General features: G+C 57.1%; 2 protein-coding genes across 14 annotated transcripts; one reads left to right on the top strand and one right to left on the bottom strand.

Moving 5' to 3' along the window:
* The first annotated feature begins 37 nt into the window (after positions 1 to 37).
* On the top strand, positions 38 to 7,671 carry LOC101904550 (inactive serine/threonine-protein kinase TEX14-like). 8 transcript variants are annotated; one of them, XM_059877514.1, is made up of 14 exons: positions 38 to 768; positions 1,470 to 1,610; positions 3,573 to 3,687; positions 4,058 to 4,453; positions 4,535 to 4,595; positions 4,673 to 4,797; positions 4,925 to 5,017; positions 5,396 to 5,734; positions 5,812 to 5,969; positions 6,047 to 6,240; positions 6,325 to 6,339; positions 6,657 to 6,812; positions 7,340 to 7,389; positions 7,479 to 7,671. In XM_059877514.1, exons 2-14 carry the CDS (start codon positions 1,484 to 1,486, stop codon positions 7,627 to 7,629), a joined length of 1,980 nt encoding a protein of 659 aa, XP_059733497.1. In that variant the 5' UTR covers positions 38 to 768; positions 1,470 to 1,483; the 3' UTR covers positions 7,630 to 7,671. The 8 variants fall into 8 exon arrangements, with proteins under 8 accessions (XP_059733497.1, XP_059733496.1, XP_059733499.1 ...); XM_059877513.1 differs by lacking the exon at positions 38 to 768 and adding an exon at positions 792 to 1,181; XM_059877516.1 differs by lacking the exon at positions 38 to 768 and having other exon boundaries at positions 792 to 1,680; positions 4,058 to 4,223; positions 4,308 to 4,453.
* Positions 7,672 to 7,729: 58 nt separating this feature from the next.
* On the bottom strand, positions 7,730 to 20,887 carry ARHGAP33 (Rho GTPase activating protein 33). Of its 6 annotated transcripts, none has more exons than XM_059877510.1 (22): positions 20,711 to 20,730; positions 18,733 to 18,830; positions 18,570 to 18,654; positions 18,135 to 18,215; positions 17,890 to 18,027; positions 17,381 to 17,473; positions 16,561 to 16,683; positions 16,396 to 16,473; positions 16,244 to 16,310; positions 16,102 to 16,161; positions 15,856 to 16,008; positions 15,669 to 15,771; positions 14,601 to 14,745; positions 14,441 to 14,523; positions 14,249 to 14,356; positions 12,336 to 12,481; positions 11,548 to 11,701; positions 11,318 to 11,463; positions 11,164 to 11,238; positions 9,468 to 10,142; positions 8,980 to 9,371; positions 7,730 to 8,898 (listed from the first exon to the last, which is right to left on the bottom strand). In XM_059877510.1, exons 6-22 carry the CDS (start codon positions 17,471 to 17,473, stop codon positions 8,119 to 8,121), a joined length of 3,381 nt encoding a protein of 1,126 aa, XP_059733493.1. In that variant the 5' UTR covers positions 17,890 to 18,027; positions 18,135 to 18,215; positions 18,570 to 18,654; positions 18,733 to 18,830; positions 20,711 to 20,730; the 3' UTR covers positions 7,730 to 8,118. The 6 variants fall into 6 exon arrangements, with proteins under 6 accessions (XP_059733493.1, XP_059733494.1, XP_010813165.2 ...); XM_059877511.1 differs by having other exon boundaries at positions 7,730 to 8,895; XM_010814863.4 differs by lacking the exon at positions 20,711 to 20,730 and adding an exon at positions 20,747 to 20,833 and having other exon boundaries at positions 7,730 to 9,371.
* Positions 20,888 to 24,494: the final 3,607 nt, after the last annotated feature.

Genomic DNA, 24,494 nt, shown 5'->3' with positions numbered 1-24,494 from the left:
ACAGACTGGGGAACGGGGAGACAAGGATGGGCGGGGGCAGATGATGCAGTCTTAGGTGCCACACGGCAGGGCTTCAACTCTATCCAAGGTCACTAGGGAGTCAGGAAGGTTTGAAATGGGGAAGGGACAGAGTCAGGTAAGACTTTAGTTAAGAGTCCCCTGGCTGTCACATGATGGGTGGACTAGTGGAAAGAACCACCAGAAGACTGAGTGGAAGGGCCATGGAGCTGATAGCCAGAATACGAGGGAGACATTCAGGGTGAGACCCAGGGCTCTGGGTGAGAGGGGACAGTGGGACCAACTCTTAAGATGGGGATCTGGCAGGAAATGCAGTTTGGAGGAGATACTGAAGCCAATGTGGGACCGGGTGGGTGTGAAGGTCCCCGGGGACATCCAGGGAGAGGTGTCCAGCACACTGAGGAGCCTACGTGTGGAGCAAAGAAGAGAGACTGGGGCAGAGACGAACAGGAAACTGCCCGTGGGGTTGACATGAGAAGCATGGGAAGACAGCGAAAGACAGGGATGGTGAAAGGCTGGGCATTCCAAACAACAAGGCAGTAACATTACGGAGCAGCCACAGCTCTGGGGTGGACACTGCAGTCTTTTCTACCGGGTCGCCTCAGGGCCATAAGAGACGCTACTGCACGCAAGCGCAAAGATGGCTGGCGAGCACTGATGCGCATGCGCCTGGAATTGCCGCCTAGACCTCCGGAACTTCAGCGTGGGGTCACGTGGCAGTCACATGGTGATCACTGTCCGAGCCCAACGGTAGGTGCAAAGCTGAGGGGACTGGGCCCCCAGCTGGCCACCATGCCCCTCCCCCAGCCCACAGAACCCCGCCCCCATTCTCCCTTCCCACCCATCTTGTGCCCACAGACCCCACCCCTTTCTCAGCCTTGGTCTCAGTTCTGCACATCTTTCTCCCAGCTCACAGATAGCATCTTCAGACTCCTTCTTTCTTCTGTCCCTTCTAATCCATAGACCCCATCCTAGTACACAGACACTTCCCTAAAGCTCAGTCCATGCCCCCAGCCCTCAGACCCTTTCCCAGCCCGTGGACCCCAGCCACCGCCCCCTACCCCTCCTCAAGGCCCTTCCCAGCCTGCAGGCCCTGCCCTCAGGCTGTCCTCCTTCCTTGGACACTCCTGTCTCACAGCCTGTAGACTGCACCTCCCTCTCAGGTCCTAACCCTCAGAGCCTTCTTCCTCCAGCCCCTATGTAGTCTTCAGACTCTCTTCCCAAGCCCCTGACTCCTATCCTCATAGCCCTTACTACTCCTCTGCCACAGAGAGCAGATTTCCTTAGCTTCTTTTCACTCCCAGACTCCCTTGAACTCCTGACCTTCTGGTCTGAAGCTCTCCCAGGTCTCATTCAGATGCCTCTCTCCAAATCACACCCCTCCCAAATCACCTTTATTTCTCAGACTGCCCCCCAAGACTCACAGCCAGCTCTGTCTTTATTGCTCCCAGAGATCTAGTCCTTCATGTCCTCCTGCCCTCATGAGACCTGCTCACTGATCCCTGGCCGGGAGCTGACGGAGTCCACAGATGCCCTCACTGCGTTCTCGATTCCCTGTGGAGCTGGGCTCTGTTCCGGATCCAGAAAGTCAGGTGGGCCGTCTGCATCGCCTGGCTGTGGCTGGGGGCCCAAGGTGGGGCCTCACCCGACTCCTGCGGAGAGGTGAGTTTGGCTGCTGAAACTGCCTCGGGGAACGAGATCAAGGAGCAGAAAGGAGGATGCAACTTCAGTTGACCTGTTAACAATTGTGTATCAGGCACCTGTCATGTGCCAAGGCGCTATTGTCTGTGATGGAGACTTAGGGGCGAGAATGACCCTCCAGATCATTATGAATTAAATCTATAATGAGAATTTAAGAGAGTGATGAGAATGAGTGAGACACCCTGGAAGGATGGCCTTTCAAATGGGTTGATACTTGGGTCCCACAGCAGAAGAGCCAGACATGGAAACAGCTGGGGAACAAGCACTTCAGAGGGAGTAGCTAGTGCAAAGCCCTAAAATCAAAACAAACTGGGTACACAGTATCGTAAAGCAATAATTCTCCAGTTAAAAGTAAATTTTAAAAGCAAAAAAACCCCCACAAACCCCAAAACTGGGGATATGTAAGTAGCAGCAGGGAGCAAAAGGACTCAGGGAGGCAGCAATTACAGACAGGAACAGGCCTTAAGAGTGGTGTGAATTTTGTTGGATTTTGTTCTGTGTGTAATTGGAAACCCCTGGAGTTGTAGGCAGGAAATTAACATGATCAAACTTACAGTTTCTGTTGTTCACTGATTTTTGTAAGTTGATTGTGTATCCAGCCACTGTCTGAGCTTGCTTAATAGTTGTAAGTGTGTGTTGATTCTTTTACTTTATTGTTATCTGCAGACAGTAATAGTGTGGTCTCAGCTATTCAGTCTTTAAACCACAGTCTCTTTTTTCTGTCATAAGGTGTTGGCCAGAACTCCTAAACCTTGTTATCATTGGACATCTTTTTTTTTATTCTTGATATTAAAGAGAAGAGTCTTATGTTTCTGCATTAGGTACTTTGCTTGCTCTTGGGTTTTGGTTTGTAATTTTTATCAAGTAAGAAACTTTCCATCTATTCTTAGTTTTCTGAGGTAGATTTTTTTTTTCTAATCATAAGTAGGCATTGAATTTTTTTTGTTTTTTGGCATTGAATTTTACCAAGTGCTTTTTCTGCATCTACTGATACAGTTAAATGTGATTTTTATTTTTTAATTTGTGAATGTGTTTTTTTTACATTGATAGATTTTCTTTTGTTGATTCATCCTTGCTTTCTGGGAATAAATCAATTGGGTTACCCCTTTTACTTTATTTAGGGGCTTTGCATGTATGATCATAAATTGAATTGATGTATGACTTCATTTCTGGTTCTGGAATTCTCATCTGGTTTTGGAGTTAAGGTCATATTTTGCCTCATAAAAATTAGCCTTGCCCTCTTGCCCTGGGTACCTTTGTGCGTTTTAAAAATTTATTTATTTGTGACTGCGCTGGGTCTTCACTGATGTGCAGGCTTTTTCTCTAGTTGTGCTCCACAGGCTTCTCATTGCGGTGGCTTCTCTTATTGTGGAGCGCGGACTCTAGGCAGTGGGGCTCAGTAGTTGAGGCTCCCAGGTTCTAGAGCACAGGCTCAGTAGTTGTGGTGCACAGGCTTAGTTGCTCCATGGCATATGGGATCTTCCCAGACCAGGGATTGAACATGTGTCTCCTGCATTGGCAGGTGGATTCTTTACTGAGCTACCAGGGAAACCCCCCTTTGTGTGATTTTGACACCTCTGGGATGGGGGTGGGGTGGATGTTGGCAGGGCAAGTAGACGTCACCTTGTTCTAGTTCTGTGGACTTAGTGGTGAGGAGTGTGTTGAGATGGATTCTGAGGCAGAGTCCCCAGCGGCTGGAAGGTGGCGGTTCCAGGACATAGAGGTGGAATCTGGAGCCGAGGGTGACCCAGTCAGGGAGGGATTGTGGGGGCTGGGAATTGGGAAAGGTGTTGCCAGGACCTCTGCCCCTGGAGTAAGAGGCAGGGATAGTCCTAAGCCTCGCTGCCCCTCAGTTGTCCAGGTAGACGGCGAGAACTCGGCTGGGCAGACGGCACTCTACCTCTCGGCGCTGCTGGGTCACAGCTCGGCCGTGGAGCTCCTGCTGGCCTCTGGTGCCAACCCCAACCAGTACGTGGACACGTGGTGATGCCCCACACTCCCAGCGCCCTGAGTCTGAGCCCCAGAGAGCCAGGGCTGTCTTCCCCAGAGACCTCTCTCCCTCAGACCCCCTCCCATCCCCGGTGACCCATCTTGCTCTCTCAGTTAACCCCTTCTTGTCCTCCAGAAACTATTCCCATCTTCCTGGTGCCTCCATGCTTACCGCCATCCACTCACTCTTTCAAGGACTCTGCTGTGTCCCCAAGTGAGCCCCCCATCCTGATGCCGTCTTCCCACGAGCATAGTGACCCCCGTATCTCTCCATGCTCCCCTCCTGCCACCTCCTGTCCCTGTTCCGTCCCTTTCCTAACCCATTCCTGTGCTCGCTGTTCTGCTGTAGCCGCTGCCTGGATGGCAGCACGCCCGTGCACGCGGGCGCCTTCTCGGGCCGTAGCCTGGTGCTCCTACACCTGCTGCAGGCAGGCGGCGACCTGCGTCTGCGTGACCAGCAGGGGCACAGCCCTCAGGACTGGGCAGAACAAGGTGGTGCCAAACAGAGCTGGGAGGTGAGCTGTGGCCAGGGTGGGCTGAGGGCCTCAGGGCCAAGCCCCCCACCCTGCCTCACCCCACATGCTCCCCGCCCCGTCCAGACGCTGGAACTGTTACAGCTGTGCCGGGCCCACATGTCAGCCCTGGTGCATGGCAGTGAGTTGGCGCCCGCTGTCTCCCTGGGCCAGTGGCAGGCCAGCTCTGGACACAGCCTATGTGGTGGTCTGCGTCTGGTGCAGGCGAACAGGTAACGATGCACGTCCTGAGGCCTGCCTACCCACCACGCCTGGTTACCCTGGACTTGCTCTCAGATGGCCCTTTACCTCAGGGCATGGAGGCCGGAGCAGACCAGGAGACCCCCCCATGTCCCTGCCTTAGGGTTTGGCCAGGTAAGCAGATGTCGGAGGGAGTGGGGACCACGGTGTCTGTCCTCTTCCTGCCTCATGGTCCTGCTCCCCACCCCCAGCTGAGCAGCCTGTGGCCACTGGGCCTGGTAACAGGTGTACCCCTCGCGGACCCCAAGGAGCTGCTGCCAGCGCAGGGCGAGCCCGACCGCACCTACAGGAGCAGCTCCCACACCCTCATGGCCAAGTGAGAGAGCCCCTCCGACACCCTGCCTGGTGTCCAGCAGAGCTGGGAAGAGTCCGACCCTCCTGCCCCCCTCACGGGGAAACCCCTTGTCTCAGACCCGCGCTCTCTCCCCTCTGCCTTCCTCCAGCCTTCTGTGGAGGGGCCACCCCGTGACCGTGCGGCAGCTGAAGGTGCCAGGAGCCCAGGCTGATGTGCTGTTGGCTGACCTTCAACACTGCAGGTGGGTCCCTCCAGCTGGCCCCCGAGGCCCGCCGTCTTCTACCCGCCCTGCCCAACTTGAGTGTTCTGGAAATAGATGACCAGGGAATGTGGTGGTGGCCGCGGTTGCAGCCTTCACCCCTGGGCCAGCACTTGGCATGGAGCCCTCCTACTGGAGTGACCCACCTCACAACGGGAAAGTGGGCGCCCAGTTCTGTAGGCCTCGGAGAGGAGTGGGTGTTGGGAGGGTACCACGGACAGTGGTGCTGGCCCCACCACTGCCAGGCTGTATGACCCAGGGTCACCGTTTCTCCTCTGTCCGGTGGCTGAGGCAGATGGTCAGCTCCCGGCCGGGCGGGCTGGGGCCTCCTCATGAGTGGCCTGCTCTCCTCCTGTCCAGCGCCCTGCACCACCCCAGCCTGCTGCTGCTGATGGCACTGAGCCCCTCGGAGGACCTATCGGGGCTGTGTCTTCTCTTTGAACCCGTGTGGCTGGGCTCCCTGCATGTGGTGCTACACCCCCAGGGCCCGCGAGAAGGGGGACCCCCCCACCTCGTGCCAGGCCTGCTGCCGGGCCACCTGCTGCTGCAGGTGCTGGAGGCCCTGCTGTTCCTGCAGGCCCGCTGGCGTGCTCACGGCGGCCTCAGCTCCCATGCTGTGCAGCTGGTGCGGCCAGGCCTGGCCAAGGTGGGCGGCCTGGAGCATGGGCGCCCGCTGCACCAACGCTGGCTGCAGCCCAGGTGAGTGCCTTCCTCCCTGTCCTGCCTGTGGCCCCGTCTAGCAGCCACTGACTCACCAGGTCCCTTGGCCTCCACAGGCCGCGGCAGGGTTACCCCTGGGGAGGCCCAGGCCTAGGGCTGCCCCCACCTCCCGAACTGTACCCATGGCTGCCGCTGGAGCTCATCCGCGGTGACACGCCTGCGGCCACCTCAGACCTCTACAGCTTCTGCATTTTGGCCCAGGAGGTCTTCACGGGTCAGTGAGTAACCCCGCCCCCAGCCCCACTGAGGCTCCCCACCTCAGTTGGGTCCCCCAATCATACTTCCTCACAGGAGAGCTGCCTTGGGCTGGAAGAAAAGGGCCTGAGGTGAAGGCTAAACTGGAGGCGGGTGAGAGCCCGGCCCTGGACCCCCTGGTGCCAGCCCCCTACCAGGCCCTGGTTCAGGCTGGGCTGGGCCTAGGGCCTGCTGACCGCTGCGGCAGCCTGCAGAGTACACGATACCTGCTGCGGGAGGCCATGGCTCAGGTACAGGACAGGCGGGCAGGGGAGGGTGGCAGCCATGGAACCTCAGGCAGGGCCTGTGTCCCACACCCAGCCTCCTCTCCACAGGACTCGGCCTCTGAGGTGAGCTCCCCAAGGGACTGGGCCATACAGTGCCCTCCACCGCAGGGTTCTCTACCAGGTTAGAGGGCCCAGAGGGGATGGGGCCAGGCGCTGAGCAGAGCTCGGCTGTGCCCCTGCCCCATTTCCAACTGGCTGGTCTGCAAGCCCAGAGACACTACTGTGAGGTGGTTCCCAGAGCCAAGACTGCATCCGGGCCTGTGGCCCGCTGTGATGTCCCTAGGCCCCTCCCCATCCTAGGCAGGAGCGAGGACAGGCACTTGGAGGACTAAGGGAGCTGTGGGCCACCCACGCCAGCCCTCTGCCATCGCTCTCTGCAGGTCATGGGCCACAGCAGAGTCCAGAGGGGTGCCACCTGGGACTCGGGCAGCAGCTTGACTCTAGGCAGCAGCCCGAGTCCCCGCCCTGGCCTCTGCCCAGGGCACAGCCCCACAGCCAGGGTCAGCCTGGACCACAGCCTGGAGCCCAGATCAACAGTATGGATACCCCAAGTCCTGCGCCATTGTCCATTTGCTCACCCATGACCCTTCCCCCAAGTTGTCACCAACCCCAATTTCCCTGGCTGCCTGTCCTCTGACCAGGGACCCCTGGGACCCGCACTGTTCCCCTCGCTGACCGGTTAACCCCCACCCCGCCCCCGCCCAACCCTGCTTCCCCCAGGGCCCTGCCCTGCACACCAGCCTTCAGGACTCAGCCTCCCTGCTGGGGACTCAGAGCTCTGAGGAACGGTTTGAGAGGAGGTTCTCAGCTAAGATCCAAGCCCTGCAGGGGCTGCAGCGGCACACACACAGGGCTGCCCTGCTGGACCCCCAGCCCTGTGAGCCCAACCCCTGCCTGCTGACCCACAGGGAGGCTTCCCATGCCCTGGAGGCTGCTGGCAGGGAAGGCCACGAGGGCAGGTGAAGCAGAGGGCCCTAAGCCCAGGCCCTGCCCCAGCCCGCCCTCCCAGGGCCCTCCTGAGCTCCGTGGCCACTGGTGGCAGCTGTAGTCTTTACTCCTGCAGGTACCCAGCCCTGAGCTGATCAGAGGAAGTCGCTTCTCCAGCCTGCAGAAGTGAGAAGTGGGGTGCTGGTGGGAGGGCCCCGGGCCCCTTCCTCCTCCTCGAGGTCAACTTCAGCCCACCCTACCCCACCCTCTCCCAGGATGGACCTGCTGGAGGAGATCATAGCAGAGCTGCAAGGTGGATGCCAACTTGAAGACGGGCCCAGGCTCAATCCCACTCCTGACACAATTGTTAGGGCACCTGTGGCCCCCTCTGTGCAGATGTCACCCCTTAGAGCCTCCCAGGAGTGACTCCCCACTTAGCACCTGCTGAAATGATAAAATGAGAAAGCAGCCCACCTGTCACTGCCTCTTTATTCATTGAGCCTGGCCCCAGCATGACAGCAGCAGCCACATTTTCACCATTTTTATTCATTAATTTTGTCAGATGGTTTAGTGGGGTGTGTGTGGGGAGATAGCAGGAGCAGTCCCCCACCCCCGTGCACAGGACAGGACATGCTGGGGACCCCTGGAGGGAAAGGGAGGGTAAGGAGTCAGCCTAACCCTCTCAGATTTGTGCGAGAGGCCCCAGGATGGAGGATGGTGGGGGGCGGGCATGCCCGTCAGCCCAGGGTAGGTAGGCTATGATAACGGGTTAGGGACCCACATCAAAGGCAAGTTACAAAGTTAGAAACCTGGGGTAGGGGTCAGAAGCTCAGGAAAATACAAAACAAGGGATCAGGTTGGACCAAGATCAGTGAGAGGGGAAGAGAAAGAAGGAGGGTCCCTCCCAGCTCTGGCTCAGCAGTAGCTTTGGGTCTGGCTCTCAGGGTGGAAGGACCAGCTGGGAGTAGGGTAGGGGGGTGGGGGACCAGCCCCTTCCCTCCCTTGCCCCCCATTCCTGTACAGGGACCCTCGGTGGTGCTCGCCCCCCCTCCCGTAGGCTGGTGGGGCTGCCCTGTAGGGGAGAGGGTCTGGAGGGCCCCAGGGCCCAGGCACCCTGTGAGGGGTGTGGTGGCCCCAGGGGGCCCGCTGCTTTTGGGGGAGGCGGGGGGCTGGGGGGCCAGGATCAGAGCGACTGCGAGGGTGGGCAGGAGGAGAGGAGGAGCTGGAAGAAGCGGGTGAGGGGCCCCTGGGCCCCAGGGCTAGGTTGACATAGAGGGGTTCAGGTCGGGTGGGACGCCGGGCCGAGTGCTGGGGGGCTGAGTAGCCAAGGTGGTCATGGGGAAAACAGGAGGGTGGTGGGTAACTGAGCAGGAAGTCGGGGGACCTATGGAGTGGTGGGGATTGGCCAAGCATGCCGTATGAGGCATTCAGCCTGTCTGGGGGCATGGAGCGCAAGGGACTCCAGGAGCGAGTGGGGCCAGAGTAGGGGGACCCCTCACCCGCCTCGATCTCATAGTACAGGTTCTCTCCTCTGTCCAGTGGTGCAGGGGGAACCAGGGGGCTCCTCCAGACTGGGGCCGGGGAGCTGGGCTGGAAGGATGGGGAGCCGAGGGGGTACAAGCCTGGTTTGGGGACCCCGAGGAAGGGTGGCAGGCACTCCCGGGGGGCTGAGAAGAAGCCAGGGGTGGGAACCTGCTGGGGGACAGAACACAGGAACTGGGCTGCCATCTCTGGTGCAGCCCCACACCCCCCACCCATCCTGAGCTGGGCACTGACCTGGGCAGGGCCTCGGGGTGCCCTCCTTGAGGTCCCTGTGGGCCGCTGGCTCCTCACCAGGCTCCCATCACTTTGTTGCCTTGGTAAGGAGGGTGGGGGTCCTGGAGCCCAGCCACTTGGGTGGGCTAGGGGGTGGGGGGGTGGCCCACTCCCTGAGGTCCCTGGGGGCTCACCGCCCACCTCCAGGGACAGTGAACGGCGGAAAGGGGACTGAGGAGCAGAAGGGGTGCTCCCCTGCTCCTGCTGGCTCTGTCTCTGGGCCACCTGCTGAGCCCGCTCAGCCAGGGCCAGGGCCATGAGGCGTGCTGGATTTTTGGGAGGCGGGGGTGGGGCCCCCCCCGGGCGCAGGAGGGACAGGGGAGGGGGCAGCAGCGGTGAATCCATACCAGCACCTAGGAGAGGAACGGGAAGAGGAGTCAGCCAGGTCTTGGGCACAGCCTCGGGGTTGAGGGAGTGGGCTGGGCTGGGCTGGGCTGGACAGGACACACCATGCTGGCCTTGGGCTCCCCGGGGACCAGGCAATGCCAACTTGCTGCAGATCTCTTGTTGGCAGGTGTCACTCAGCTGGGCCTCAGCTCCACGCAGCAGCAAGGGGATGAGGTGGGGGCACAGGCCCGGGCTGGGGCTGAGGGCTGGTGTTGGGGTGGCTGAGGCGGGTGTTCCTCCAGCCCCCAGCAGCTCCAGGACAGCAGGTGGCACTGACACAGACAGGGGCTCCGAGATGTCCAGGGCAGCGGGTGAGGCAGGGCTGGTGGGGCCCCGGGGCGAGAGGGCCTGAGGGGTTGCCCTGGGTGGAAAGGCAGAGGCGGGGGCTGGGGGGGCCGGGCTGGCGGGAGGTGCCGGGTCCCCAGGGGTGGGGCTGCTGCATCGAAAAGTAAGGGGATCAAAGTCAAGCCCCCGGAGCCCCTCCAGGCAGCGGGGTGGGCTAAAGTCCAGCTCGTCACCGTCGTCTAGCCAGGCCGAGGTTCGGTGTGAAGGGGAGCCAGAGAGTACTCCCAGCCCAGCTGCGGAGGACTCAGAGGAAGAGGAGGAGGATGACTCGGAGGAGGACTCGGTGGACTCGGATGATGACAGGCTCTCGCAGGAGCCAGCGGGTGCGGGGCCCACGGGAAAAGCGTCACTGCTGGAGTGGGGTCGCCGTAGCCTGTGCAGACGCTGGAGGCCTGGAAGGGCAGTGCAGGGGAGGGGGAGTCAGGGATCAGAACTACCTACCCAGATACATCAGTGAGAACAGGACACACACCCCCAGTAAGTTGGGAAAATAACACACAGAGACACGTCTCTGCCTAGGGTCACAATGGCTGGGGATCCAGGGAGAGCTGTGCAGACTCATGGGTGATAGAAGACATCAGTGGCAAGTCCATGAAGAGAACTGTTCCAGAAGCAAGAACAAAGTCTGACAACCCCACTGGCTACAAGCTTGAGACCGACAGGATCTCATACCCGGTAGCTGGGAGGACAGCCTGAGGTGACCACACCTGGGAAATACTTGGGGCTCGTCTTGTACAGCTGGATGTGGGCGTATCATACAGTGTGCGCCTTCACTCCTGGGGCGCTTGTCGGAGCCCGCAGATCCATCAGGAGGGGCATGGACAAGCATCCCCTCCCCTGAGGGGACACCCACACTCGCCAATGGACAGTGATGGAGAGGAAGGAGCCTGAGCTACGCCAGCTGTGCGGACGGCAGCCTGTGACGCAGTGGTGAGTGAGTACACACGCAGCACGATACCCCTGTTTAATGATACCCTTTAATCAAAGATTCAGAACAACTAGCAGTGTGTTGTTGACCCCTACACCTGTAGGTGACAAAACTGTAAAAGCAAAGGGACGAAGACCATCAGAGGACCCCTGAGGTGGGGAGGCAGCAGGTGGGAGGGGAGGAGTTCGCACATACTGTGGTGGGAGGCCTTTACTTCTGGCCAGCAGGTTCATGGGTGTTCATGATACTATTTAATATTTTTCGAAACGGATGAACAAAAGACTAGAAGGACCCTGCGTGGGCCAATGACCAGAGTGCATCGTGAACCAAGAGTGAAGCTTTATCAAACTTATTGTACGTAAGGTCCAGATTAAAACAAAAAACCCCAAGACCCCCAAATCTCAGAACACCACGTGGAGGCCAGCTCAGAGCCCCAGTCCCTCCCAGCTCCACCTGGGCACAGGCAAGGGTCACCCCATGCTCACCAGCCCCACTGGCCTGCGATGACAGAGACTCCTCACTCTTGGCAGACCTCAGTGTGACAGTGTCAGGTCGGCAGCCTGCAGGGAGAGGACGAAGGGTCATGGGGGCACTCCAGGGTGCCTCTCCAGCCACCACGCCCACTGCCCCGCCTCTGACCTGAAGGCTGCGGTCGGGCCCGGGTGCCCCCTAGCCAGGGCAGAGGCTTCTTTCGAGGGATGCTGGGGCCTCGGCCCAGTGCAAAGAAGGTCTTCCAGCTGCTACCTCCAGGCTTCCGCTGTTTCTCGCCTCTCTCCCCTTTCCTCCTGGAGTTTGGGTCAAGACATAGGAGGCTGGCTGAGGAGCTGGGTCCCCAAGGCCAGTCCCTCCCTTCTGGACATCCTACTCACCTTTCCACAGGTGAAGTTGGGGCCTTGGAAGTTGTGGGCTCGGTGGGTGTCCCCAGCCGACCCTGGGTCCGAGCCTGGGCTTCCTCTAGTGTTAGCAGGCGAGTGGAGGGGCCGCTGCCCGCAAGGGACTTGGGCCTGGGAAGGAGGCAGCGGCCTGAGGAGTCGGGACAGGGGGCAGCCATCAGCCCTGGGGCTGTTGAAGGCCACAGGCAAAGCCAAGCGCTACAGCCCAAGCCCCGGCCCCGCAGCGTGCCCACCCGGGCTGGCAAGGCAGGGGGCCAGGACAGATCAGGCGGGAATGGGTGGGCAGCAGGCAGGTGAGGAGGAGGAGTGAGGCAGAACGAGCTGATGAGGAGGCAGCTCCCAGCAGCCAGCGAGAACAGCGGCTCTGGCTTCAGTTACCTCGGGCCAGAGGGCCCTCCGACGTGCTGAGTCCTGACTGGGCTGGGGTCCGGGGCAGGGCAGGGAGTCTGGGTGGGGCCGGGGCAGGGTCAAGTCTGGGGACCTCCCACCTCCTCCCAGGTGGACCCATGGCCCCAAGTGCCCCCAGGAGCTACAAGGGGTGAAGGAAGAACGATGTCCGGGCCAAGAAGTGGGGATCCTGAGCGTAGGAGCTGAAATGAGAAGGCGGGGGAAGGGGAGGGAGAGGCCGGGGCGGGGTCCTCAAGGAACCAGAAGGGAGGTCCAGCTTCAGTGGGATAGGGATGGGGCTGGGAGCCCACCTACCCTCCCACTGCAGCCCTGACGATGGGGGGCGGTAGTCAGAACATGGGATAGGATTGGCATACCTGCAGGGTCAAGGCCAGCAGATGTGAAGGTGTCGCTGAACAGGACGTCCACATGGGTGAGCAGGAATTCCACCACCACCGACTGTACCCGCACCTCCCGGAAGGCTGCTGCACCCCCTAGCCCCACTGACTCCAGCTCCATGGACCTGGATGGGAGAAGAGTGAGGGTGTCCGGGTGCCTGGAGCTCCAGCTGGTGGGTTCTGGCCAGGGGAGGGTAGGGCGTCGTGGAAGCAGTGACTGTCATTCAACGTCTCTGACCTTATCAAACTGATCACATCTAGAACTAGATTCTCAGCCTTTCCCCAGAACCTGCTCCCTCCCTGCCTATCCCATCTCAGTCAATACCTTGGTATTGCCCTTGACCCCTCTTTCCCTAACACCCACATCCAACTGCAGGAGACCCTGTGGGCTCCACCCACAAACTCTATGCAGAATCTGAACTCCCCATGCCCCTGCTCTGGCCCTGCCTCCATCCTCTCCCTCCTGGACCAACGCACCGCCTCCTCCCTGTTCTCCCTGCTCCCCGCCAAATCCCTACAGTCTGCTCCCTACACTCAGCCAGAGGGAGCCTGTGAACCCCTAAGTCACAGATCAGGGCCCTCCTGGCTCAGAGCCCTCCTCTGGCTGCATGTCATTCCTGGTAAAAGCCAGATCCTCACCATGACCCACAACTTGTAAGTCACTCCCCTGTCTGTTCCTGCATCACCTCTCTGACCTTACCATCTCCTCCCCTTCAACCTGCACTCTCTCACTCAGCTCCAGTGACACTGGCCTCCAAAACACTGGGCCCTAACCCAGCCCCAGGACCTTTGCACTTGCTATTCCCTCTGCTTGGTTTGCTCCTTCTCAGCCACCCAGGTCCTTCTCTTACCTTCTGCAGCTGTTAATTCAAATGTTACCTTCCCAACAGAGTCTTCCCCACCTATTTTATTTAAAATTGTAAACCTATATATCCCAGGTCTGTCTTCATTTTTGCTCATAGTTCTTATACCTACCACGTACTAGCTATTTTATTTATTTGTTTATTTATTTAGCTGATTCCCAAGAAGACCTGAACTCCTCCAGGACAGAGAACTTGCCTGTCTCGGTCACCATCAAATCCTTTCGGGCTTACCTTGCTGCTGGCCAAGAAGGACTTCTTCCTGAAGCCTTTCCTGCCACTCTATCTAAAAATGTCAAGTGCCATGACTGACCAGATCTCCCTTCCCTACTTTGTAATCTTTCTCCTCAGCCCTCATCACTGTCACACTGTGCTCTCTTTTTTTTTGGTAATGTCCACTGTCATCTCCCGCATAGGATTGTGAGCTCAGAGTGTAAGTTCCTGCTCACCACTGTGTCCCCAGTGCTGAGAACAAGGGCGGGCATACGGGCACCCAACACTTAAGAAATATGTGTTGAGGGACTTCCCTGGTGGTAGTGGCAGGAGTCTGCCTGCCAATGCAGGGGATGTGGGTTCAATCCCTGGTCTGGGAGGATCCCACATGACTTGGGGCAACTAAAGCCCGTGTGCCACAACTACTGAGCCCATGAGCTCTAGGACTGGTGAGCCACAGCTAATGAGACCCTGTGCCGCAACTACTGAATCCTGGGTGCCCTGGAGCTCACATGCGGCAACTACTGAAGCCCATGCACCTAGAGCCTGTGTTCTGCAACAAGAGACACCACGATGGGAAGCCTGTGCACCACAAGGAGTAGCTCCTGCTCACTGCAACTAGAGAAAATCCCGAATGCAGCAACGAAGACCCCCACAACCATAAATAAATTACAAGAAAAGAAATAATGTGTTGGGTGAAATGATCAAAAGTTGGATGGGTTCCTGGGGTGAGGTTGGGGGCGGGGGCGGGGAGACTCCAGGCCCAGCCTGGGAGTTGGTAGGGAGCTGGGGGAGCAGGCTGGTGAGCTGCCAGCTTACCGTAGCAGGTTAGGTGCCCAAACGATGGCCAGGTTGCGGGCGTGCATGCTGGTGTTGGCACTGTGCCTCGCCATGCGGGCCAAGTGCCTCAGAAGGTACTCCAGGGTCCTGGGGATGGGAGTGGAGAGGGACGCCTGAGCCTCACCTCCCTCGGGAGTCCACCACCACCCTTCCCTTCCCCTCCTGGTTTACCGGTAGTGCGGCGGGGGCAACTGCTGGATGACATCGTGAACCCTCACCAGGCGCTCCTCCTCGCCTGGCACCGACATGGCCTCCTAAGACAGTGCACAGTGTGAGCGGGGCTGGGCTGCCGCCTCCCAGCCCCTCCTACCTCGAGGTCACCCTCACTCACACTGAACTTCCCGTAGAGCTGGTAAGTGAGTAAGGGGTTGGGCAGCTCTCGGAAGTAGAGCTTGCAGAGGGAGGACACGCTGTGGATGTCCTGCAGGAAGGCGGGGCCAGACAGTTCAGGGATCCTCTCACTGTCGAACTCATGCCTGAGGCCACCACGTCAAGAAGAAGATGCAGGTCAGAGCTGGCCCACCAGGCTGGGTCCTGCCCCCACACCTAAAGTGTCCACAGGTAGATGCAACCCTCTTCCTGTGCTGGCTTTTCAGAGGCAGTACTTACTGAGCTCCCTTCCCCCCAACAACCCTGCATGCCAAAGACAAGGGCGCCCCATTTACACAGCAGCACACTGAGGCTCTGGTGGGAGACGCCCTGCTTGTAGCTACCCAAGCCCATCTGCCTCCAGAGTGTGACTGGGCTCCATCCACAAAGTTGTGCCATTTCCCTGGCTCCAAGAGGCACTGGAAACTGCAGCTGGAATCCCAGCGGCTTCTGCTCACAACCTGGCAGCCTCTCAGGTGAGAAAGCTCTATACACGGGACCTTGGCCTCAGGCTCTCTGCTCTCGCCTGGAAGCCCGGGCCTCAGCGCTTCCCACTTCTTAAACTGTTATGCCTATTGCCCCTCTTTGGCCCACAATCCTTCCTGTGGTTCCTCCCTTACTCCCAGTAAAAGCCAAGAGCCTAACAGTCATCAAAAAGAGCCCGTGAGCCTACTCGCCCCTAATCACTTCTCAGACATCATCTCCTGCCACTTTCCCCTCTCACTGGCTGTTCTCTCCATGGTGGACAACCACAGTGCTCGCTCCCCCACCTCCTCCACAGCGAGCTCTCTCCCAGGAGGCCTTCTCCACCCACCATGATTTCTTATTATGATCTCCCTCACCCCGTCTTTTTTTTCTCCAGGCCACCTGTCACCTATCGTCAACTCTCTCCTTTCCTGTCTGCCTCTCCTTCCAGCACATGGACCCCATGAGGGCAGGAGTCTCCGGCTGTCTCGTTCACCATGGTGTCCCTAGAGCTTAATGCTTGGCATGTGGCAGGTGCTCATGAAGGTTGGTGGAGGGTCCTCACCGTAGCCTCTGGATGTTGGATGACACACCCGAGAGTCGATAGATTCCATCCACCACCCCGTGGGCCTCAATAAACTCAGAACAGCAGCGCAGCACCTGGGGCACTGGGAGAAAGCAAGGGTTCGATCTGCTGCTGTGGGTCACAGCCTAGGGGGGAGAAAGGGCAGGGGAGGCGGACTGGGCCTCACCGTCCTGGCCTGAGTTGCTGAGGTGTTCTCCCAGGTCACAGCCAAATACCCTCTGCCGCAGAATGCCCCGCTGCCGCAGACGCTGCCGGGAAGGGCGGGAGCGCATGAAGGTGCGGAGGAGGCCAGCCAGCTTCCCCCGCGGCCGGGGCACCGCTGTGGAGATAAAGGCTGGTCACACAGGGTCGCATGGGGAGATGGGGCAGGGTCTGGCCCCTGGTAATTACAAACGGGTAATGTTCACATTACCTGAGGTCAGAGAGGAAGCACCCTGGGAAGCCAGGACACCACACGGGGGACCGTCGGCATCTGCAGGGTGAACAGTGGTGGAAAGGATGGAGGGCAGGGAAGGGATGCAGGAGGGCCTCCCCACTCTGCCCAGGACACTCACCCCCCTTTAGTCCTGGACCCGGCCGCTCCGTGAATAGTTCCACACACTCACTGGGGAAGAAACCGACCTGAGGAGGGTTTGGGGTCAGTGGCGGGGCCACCTGAGCTGGCGCAGTGCCCCAGCCCCACCTGTCCAGCTCTAACCAGGCTTACCTGGAAGCCCCGCTTGCCCCGCCACCAGCTCCGATCCTCCGTGGGCGGCATGTCGATCACGGAGACAATGTCCCCCACCTGGGAGTGGGTGGGCATGAGGAGGCAGGGTCAGAAGGTGCAGATGAAGTGGGAGCCCAGCCAGAGTCTGCTCCCCTACAGCCTTACCTCGAAGGACAGCTCGTCAGGTGCCTGGGCCGTGTACCGCTTTACCACATGGGCAGCGGCCACTGCGGGGATATTGAGTGAGGCCTCCTCACTGAGGAGCAGTCGCCGGCCGTGGTTGTCCAGCTGAGATGGAGGGGATGTGGCAAGGAGAGGCCAGAAGAAGGCAATAGTAAAGACCGAGAAGGTTCCCCCACTGGAGGCCACCCCCTGTCCCCCACCTGGGTGCCCCTGTCACTCAGAGCTATTGGTAAAACACCTACACTCTTGCCCCTTCCAAAGCAAATTCCCTTCCATGTCCCAGGATGCCCCTGCCCGAAACCATGCTGATTCACTCCTGCACCCACATCCTCCACAGCAAACGTTGCATATCTGCTATCTGAAAACCTGCACTCTTAGCCTGGCGTTCTGCTGCTGCTGCTGCTAAGTCGCTTCAGTCGTGTCCGACTTTAGCAACCCCATGGACTGCAGCCTACCAGGCTCCTCCGTCCATGGGATTTTCCAGGCAAAAGTACTGGAGTGGGGTGCTGTTGCCTTCTCTGGCATTCTGCTAGCTATAGCCAAAACTATTTCTAGCCAGTATACCAATATTCCTTGAAATTCTCACATCCCCACAGCCCAACACCTGCACACACACACACACATGCACGCACCCACTTGCGTTCTCTCTCACAGGCAAGCGCCCACACAGACACTGAAATACCAGTGCCTCCTCCACTCTGGCTCTTTTCTTTCCTGTGCCCACACACCCTCCCAGGCTGCTTCTTGCTCCTCAGACATCCCTCCCTCACTCCCAGCTCCAAGCCCCCTGCCCGGGGCCCACCTCCATCCAGGTAAGCACCGGCCCACAGTTGAGGTTACTGTCCACCAGCCCTGACAGGGTTTCCAGGTACTGCAGCAGCAGCGGCACCAGCATCTGGGGCAGGTTGTCAGAGTGGGATTTGTGAGAAGACCCCACCCAAGAGAGCCCACCGCCCTCCTGTACTGCCCTGGCTCGCCTCTGGCAGGGCTGAAATTCAACGTAAACACATGGGTGCTGCTCCGCTGTGAAGTACTGAAATACTGTCGTTATCAGTTATAAACAGTCTGGGCCAAGGCCCTGTGTGCCCCCAGCGGTCTGGCCATTCTGACTCTCCCCTGGAGCCCCCTAAACTCCCCATGATCCTAAAAACTAAAGGGAGTCACCCTGCTGCAGTTCTGAGGCCCCCAACTGGTTGGAACTCAGGACATAGCAGTGTTTAATATTTATCTATTTCCCCTGCCTTGATGATTTCACCCATCACTGGTGAGGACACACCTTGACTGAAGCAGGGGCTGGGACAGGTAGTTTACCTGGGCAGCCCTGGCGCCCTCTGGGGGTGGAGGAAGCTCTGGGAGGCAGGAAAACCTCCGGTCAAATATGCATCGGTGGAGGTGGGCATCCAAGGAACGGAAGTCATCGTAACTGCGGAGAACTGGCCAGGAACGGCCCTGTGGGAGTGGGAAGGACAGGGGGATACAGCAGCTTCATTATACTGAGCTGAGGACCACGGCAGTCAGTTCACCGGGCCAGAGGAGAGGCGGGGCGGCTGCCGCACCTGACAGGTCACCTGCACCCCGAACACCAGTTCATTCTCTCCAGAGACGTTCGGACCGTCACGCTCTGGAGACAGCAGGAGCTGCAGAGGGAAACAAAAGGCCCTGGTGAGGGTCTCACTTTTGTCCCTGTCCTGACCTCTCCAGGTCGGCACTATCAAGGGATGGGACCGTGTCCACCTCCTGAGTCTCCCCACAGTCAAGGCCTGGTGATGGCTCAGTCAGAATCCAAGGTCCTGGCACAAAATTCACACCTAACAAAGTCATTGCTGAATGAATAAAGGAACAAATGAAGGAAGGAACAAGTCTCCCCTCTGCCCTACAGCTCCTGCCACTGAGCAGTCACTCCTGGCGGGGAGGTTTCAGGGGTAGAGTGGCTGATGCTGCTTCAGGGTTGGGTGGGATCCCACCTACCCACCTGGGTGCAACCCCCATACCTGAATGTGGCCGAAGTCAACATTCTCGTAGTGGAAATGGGCACAGTCTGCCAGCCGGGGAAAGGGGCCTCGAGGAGCCGAGAGCCTGGGGGACAGACGACAGATCACTAGCAGCCCTATGCTTGGCTCCCCTCCTAGGTTGAGGCTCTCCCTCACCTCTCACCTCTTCCCAGGCTTCCCCTTCACACTGGGTCCCCCAGTAGGGGGCAGGGGCTGCACCGAGCCCTCCCCTGGGCCATCCAGGCTGTCATTGCTGCGAGCCTGTACAGCAGAAAGAAGAATCAGAGGCCCCCAGAGATGGGAGCAGAGAGACAACGGGAGCATTGTTATCTGGCAGCCTGGGCCTGCAGGCCCGAATTGCTCCACACACTGTCCTGAGCATGGAGTAGAGGGGTAGGTCAGGGGGAGGTGAAGGCCGGGCTCAGGGTAGGTCTGCTTCTTTATGTGTAGTCTGGAGTGGGGGACTGAAAGAGCAGGGGCCATGGGTGCGTCAGGGCAAGAGCATGCTGGTACTATCTCTCCCTGTTTAAAAGCCTCCTCTAGCCCCAGGAGAGAAGGGGTTGTGCCTTTCCACGCCTTTCATCAACATCTGGACAATCACAGCTCCCATCTTATCAGTCTCCCTGCTTCCACCTCTCCCTTCCTGCCAGCTTCTTCACAGCAAGAGTCAGTATCACTTTCACAAAACACAAATCTGCCTCTGTCTCTCCCCAGGTCAGGGATCTTCAATGGCTCCCTGTTGTCTTTAAGATAAAGTCTAGATACTGTGGTCTCTGCTTACCTCTCCAGCCTCATTTCTTCCCACTGCCTCTACTCTCAGAGCTCTCAGACTTCTAAGAGTCCAACAAAAGAATCATCTTCTCATTTCCTTCTAGGCCTTTGCAAAGGCTGTTCCCGCTGCATGGAACATTCATCCCCATCTTTTCCCCGTGCTTTCACTTAGCCCTCAGATCTGACTCTCATGGTAGCCTCCCCCATCCCAGGCTTGATGATGTTGCCTTAACTTCCCTCATTACAGCCCTGTGCACTCTGAGATGTCCCCATCTGGTGACAAGTCCAGCTCCCCCACTGGACTGAGGCTCAGTCCCTACTCCCCCAGCATTGCCCTGCACAGAGCTGGGCAGAGAATTGAAGCTCCTCACAAGTAGGGTTGTGCCTGATTCCTCTCTGGGTCCCAATGCCCAGTGCCAGCTCAGTCACCCAGCAGGGGCTGGGTGAAATCTGATGAATAAATTAACCATCTGCCAGATGAGGATTTCCCAGAATGGGCCCTAGCCTCTCCCTCCTTCATTCTCCCACAACCCCGACTTCATCCTTTGGGTCTCACCCTTGGGTCGGTCCCCCTCCAGCCCATGAAGTTCCCCAAGGCAGGATGGGTTCTGACTTTCTCCGTGCCTGGAGCAAAGGGGCTACACAGAGGTCTCAGTGAATGCTAAGTGAGGGAATGAGGGAATGAATGGATGAATGAGCAGGAGCAGCATGGTGGGAGAGGGAGACGGTGGGGGAGGGCGGATGAGGACAAGAAGATGGAGAGGACCCAACGATCACATCGCGGGGTACAATGCACGCTGGGGATTGAGGTGCAGTAAGGAAGAGGGGAGCAGTTGGAGAGGCTGAAGTAAAGGTTCAGGCTGATGCGGGGAGGGGGTAAGGGAGGGTTGGTTGAGAAGGACTGGGATGGGATGAGAAAGGAGAAGAAAAGGGTCAGGCTGAGGATGGAGCCGGGTGGGGGTGGGGCTCAAGAATGAGAAAGGGGCTGATGGTAGGAGGAGGAGGGGTCTAAGCCAGGGAGAGGAGGAGGATGGGATGACGATGCTGGGGATGGATCTGGGACAGGGGCTGGTGGAGGACTCGGAGACCCTCAGAAGGCCTCCGCGAAGGCCACTTAGAGGATGCGGGGTCCTTCCCTGGACCAGCCCTTTTTCCTCCCAAGTCTGGGTCTTCGGCCACTGTCACCCCCATACAGGGCGTGGAACGGGGATGCGCGTTGAGGGGGCGGGGCCGGGGTAAGGGCTCGAGCCCAAGACCAGGCCGGGGTACTAGAGGGACCGCGATGAGGGGTGAGGGGCGGCGCGGGCCGCGGACTCGGGCGGGGCCAGGGGCGGGGCGCGTGGGGCGTGGCCGCGCGCGGACAGACTGACTTCGCCGATGGACGGACGGCCGCGTGGGCGCCTCACCACCATAGCCGCGTAGCCTCCTCAGGCGCCAGCCGCGCTGGACCCCTCGCTCGTCGTCCTCGTCGCCGATGCCGCCGCCATGGCGACACAAAGGGGAGGGCGCGAGCCGCGCGCGGGCGGCTGCAGGCCCCGCCTCTAACGGCTGCCCGTGCCTCTGGCGCGCGCGCTCCACGGGGGCGGGGGCAATGAGGGACGCGGCGAAGAATCTCATTGGCTCTACCCTTGGCCTTAGGACGACGCCCCGCCCACCTGGCGGCTAATCATTGGCTTCAGCTTGGGTCCTATTTCTGGCTAGATCTCTTCGGTCCCGCCCCGCGAAGTTTGACAGCACCACGCCCATGCCTGCGTTTCATTGGCCGTCATTCCCCTCCTGAGACACACCCCCAGGTTCTTTATGCTTTGCTTTTAACATTTCCAACAGTAAGCAGTGGACCCTTCCCTTAGTCCACTGTCAGTGATGGCTCTTCTGACATTTAGCTGGCTTCTCTCATGAGCGCAAGCTTTTCTCCACTCCCTAAGCAGCTCTTCAAAGTTCCGAACCCCACTTTGTCAGTCCCGACTCAGCCCCTACCCCTGCTCTTGGAATTTTAGGAACATTGGGCCATGGATGTTTTTCACTGGCTCAGATGCCTCGCACAAACTCAATTCCAATTTTTCCTGTTGTTGACTGAAGCTCAGAAAACACTCTGTAACAATACCCTTTCCAAGAGAACTTGCCATTGGTCATGCCCTCAACAAGGTCCTCGAAGGTACATCCTTGATCAATCCATTCATTCATTCAAAAACTCTGATCACTTAATTTGTGGATCTATCAGTAACCAAAACGGGGGATATATACCCTGCCCACATGGAGCTCAAAAGCTAGTGGGAAAAGAATTTGCAAAATAGATATTTTAAAATATGGATAAAAATTAAGCAGAGATTGGGGAAAGGGAGTGTGATGGAGGAGTCAATTTACAGCTACTTACTTCAATTTATTGAACATGTTGACCTCACTTCCACAACAGGTATTTCCCACATGAAGTACCCTCTGCCTGGAATATTCTTTGTGCCCCCCCCCCCACCTCATTGAAACACAACTGCAAATCCTTCCACACTCTTCTTGTGAGAAAGTACAGTCTGCCTTTCCTCCCTCTTGAATCTGGGCAAGACTGTGACAACTTCAACCAATAGACAATAGGAATGATTGGAGAAGGCAATGGCACCAGTACTCTTGCCTGGAAAATCCCATGGATGGAGGAGCCTGGAAGGCTGCAGTCCATGGGGTCGCTGAGGGTCGGACACGACTGAGCGACTTCACTTTCACTTTTCACTTTCATGCATTGGAGAAGGAAATGGCAACCCACTCCAGTGTTCTTGCCTGGAGAATCCCAGGGACGGGGGAGCCTGGTGGGCTGCCGTCTATGGGGTCGCACAGAGTCGGACATGACTGAAGTGACTTAGCAGTAGCAGTAGCAGGAATTGACACTCTGTGATTTCCAAGGCGAGGTAGTAAAAGGTAATGCAGTTTCCTCTTTGTCTGCTGGAATGGCTAGCTCTGGAGCCTTGAAGCACAATGTAGAAGTGCAGTTCTGCTGAGGCAGTTCATGCTTTGAGGAAGCCCTGATCACAATAAACTGTGGAAAACTCTTCAAGAGATGGGCATACCAGGCCACCTGACCTGCCTCTTGAGAAACCTGTATGCAGGTCAGGAAGCAACAGTTAGAACTGGGCATGGAACAACAGACTGGTCCCAAATAGGAAAAGGAGTACGCCAAGGCTGTATATTGTCACCCTGCTTATTTAACTTCTATGCAGAGTACATCATGAGAAACGCTGGGATGGAGGAAGTACAAGCTGGAATCAAGATTGCTGGGAGAAATATCAATAACCTCAGATATGCAGATGACACTACCCTTATGGCAGAAAGTGAAGAGGAACTAAAGAGCCTCTTGATGAAAGTGAAAGAGGAGAGTGAAAAAGTTGGCTTAAAACTCAACATTCAAAAAAAAAAAAATTCAGAAAACTAAGATGGGCATCCGGTCCCATCACTTCATGGCAAATAAACGGGGAAACAGTGGAAACAGTGGCTGACTTTATTTTTCTGGGCTCCAAAATCACTGCAGATGGTGATTGCAGCCATGAAATTAAAAGACGCTTACTCTTTGGAAGGAAAGTTATGACCAACCTAGACAGCACATTAAAAAGCAGAGACGTTACTTTGCCAACAAAAGTCCGTCTAGTCAAGGCTATTTTTCCAGTGGTCATGTATGGATGTGAGAGTTGGACTATAAAGAAAGCTGAGCGCCAAAGAATTGATGCTTTTGAATTGTGGTGTTGGAGAAGACTCTTGAGAGTCCCTTGGACTCCAAGGAGATCCAACCAGTCCATCCTAAAGGAGATCAGTCCTGGGTATTCATTGTAAGGACTGATGCTGAAGCTGAAACTCCAATACTTTGGCCACCTGATGGGAAGAGCTGACTCATTTGAAAAGCCCCTGATGCTGGGAAAGATTGAGGGCAGGAGAAGGGGACGGCAGAGGATGAAATGGTTGGATGGCATCATGGACTCGATGGACATGGGTTTGGGTGGATTCCGGGAGTTGGTGATGGACAGGGAGGCCTGCTGTGCTGCGGTTGATGGGGTTGCAAAGAGTCGGAGACGACTACACGACTGAACTGAACTGAACTGAAGCCACAGACTCCACAGGTGAAGAATCTGCCTGCAATGCAAGAGCCACAGGAGACATGGGTTTGATCCCTGAGTTGGGAAGATCCCCTGGAGTAGGAAACAGCAACCCACCCCAATACTCTTGCCTGGGAAATCTCATGGCCAGAGGAGTCTGGCGGGCTACAGTCCATGCGGTTGCAAAGAGTTGGAACACAATTGAGCACATGAACACAAACAAACCAAAAAAAGCCACATAGAGAGACCTTGTATAGACACTACAGTCCAGCTTGGCATTGTCTGAGCCCTGATGCTGAACTTAGGAGTTTAAGAGGCTCCAGAGATTCCACTCCCAGCTGTCAAGCCACCTTTGTCTTTCCAGCCGAACCCCTAGACATCATGGAGCAGAAATGATCTATTCCCAACTCTGCCCTGTCCAAATTTTTGACTCACAGAATATATGAGCATAATAGAATAATTGTTTTGTGCCACTAAGTTTTGGGGATAGCTTGTTACCTAGAAATAGTCATTAGGATGGCCCTTGGTTAATTATTAATTCCTACCTATCTCAATTCCTCAGGAATACTTCTAGGCCCCACTCACCCCACACACACACCAACTAAATCAGATTCTGCTGCTATAAACATCTTTTTTTTTCTCCTTATGCCTAAACAGCTATTTCCTTGTTTTTATTTTATTTAAATGTATGGCTTGTTCATAAAGACTGAAAACAAATATTTACCATGTCTATAACATACAAAAGCTACTTTTTACAGAAATCTATCCTATCCTCTTTTTTTGTAAATACAAATATCAACATAATCCTGATTGCATATTTAACACCTTGTCATAAAAATTGTCTAACATACAGCAAAGCTGAACAATTTTACACCCATACAACCACCCCAGATCCTACCATTAACATTTTACTATATTTGTTTTATCTCACATCTATTACTCTATTCATCTGTTAATTTGACTTTGGATACATTTCAAAATAAATTGGAGAAGGCAATGGCAACCCACTCCAGCACTCTTGCCTGGAAAATCCCATGGACGTAGGAGCCTGGTGGGCTGCAGTCCATGGGGTCGCTAAGAGTCT

The sequence above is a fragment of the Bos taurus genome, chromosome 18, assembly GCF_002263795.3.
Source record: "Bos taurus isolate L1 Dominette 01449 registration number 42190680 breed Hereford chromosome 18, ARS-UCD2.0, whole genome shotgun sequence".
Classification (NCBI taxonomy): domain Eukaryota; kingdom Metazoa; phylum Chordata; class Mammalia; order Artiodactyla; family Bovidae; genus Bos; species Bos taurus.
Note: the sequence above shows the minus strand (reverse complement) of the source record. Positions and strands in the feature narration are given on the sequence as shown.

What these genes read in the sequence shown, in the direction of transcription:
- LOC101904550 (XM_059877512.1), top strand. Translation starts at nt 1,548, where the DNA reads ATGCCCTCACTGCGTTCTCGATTCCCTGTGGAGCTGGGCTCTGTTCCG. An exon ending in CGTCTGGTGCAGGCGAACAG is followed by an intron (nt 4,454 to 4,534) that starts GTAACGATGCAC and finishes CCTTTACCTCAG; the next exon opens with GGCATGGAGGCCGGAGCAGA. An exon ending in TCCCACACCCTCATGGCCAA is followed by an intron (nt 4,798 to 4,924) that starts GTGAGAGAGCCC and finishes GCCTTCCTCCAG; the next exon opens with CCTTCTGTGGAGGGGCCACC.
- ARHGAP33 (XM_024978675.2), bottom strand. Translation starts at nt 19,923, where the DNA reads ATGGGCTGGAGGGGGACCGACCCAAGG. An exon ending in CGGTGCTTACCTGGATGGAG is followed by an intron (nt 16,684 to 17,380) that starts GTGGGCCCCGGG and finishes CCTCCATCTCAG; the next exon opens with CTGGACAACCACGGCCGGCG. An exon ending in CTGACGAGCTGTCCTTCGAG is followed by an intron (nt 16,474 to 16,560) that starts GTAAGGCTGTAG and finishes ACCCACTCCCAG; the next exon opens with GTGGGGGACATTGTCTCCGT.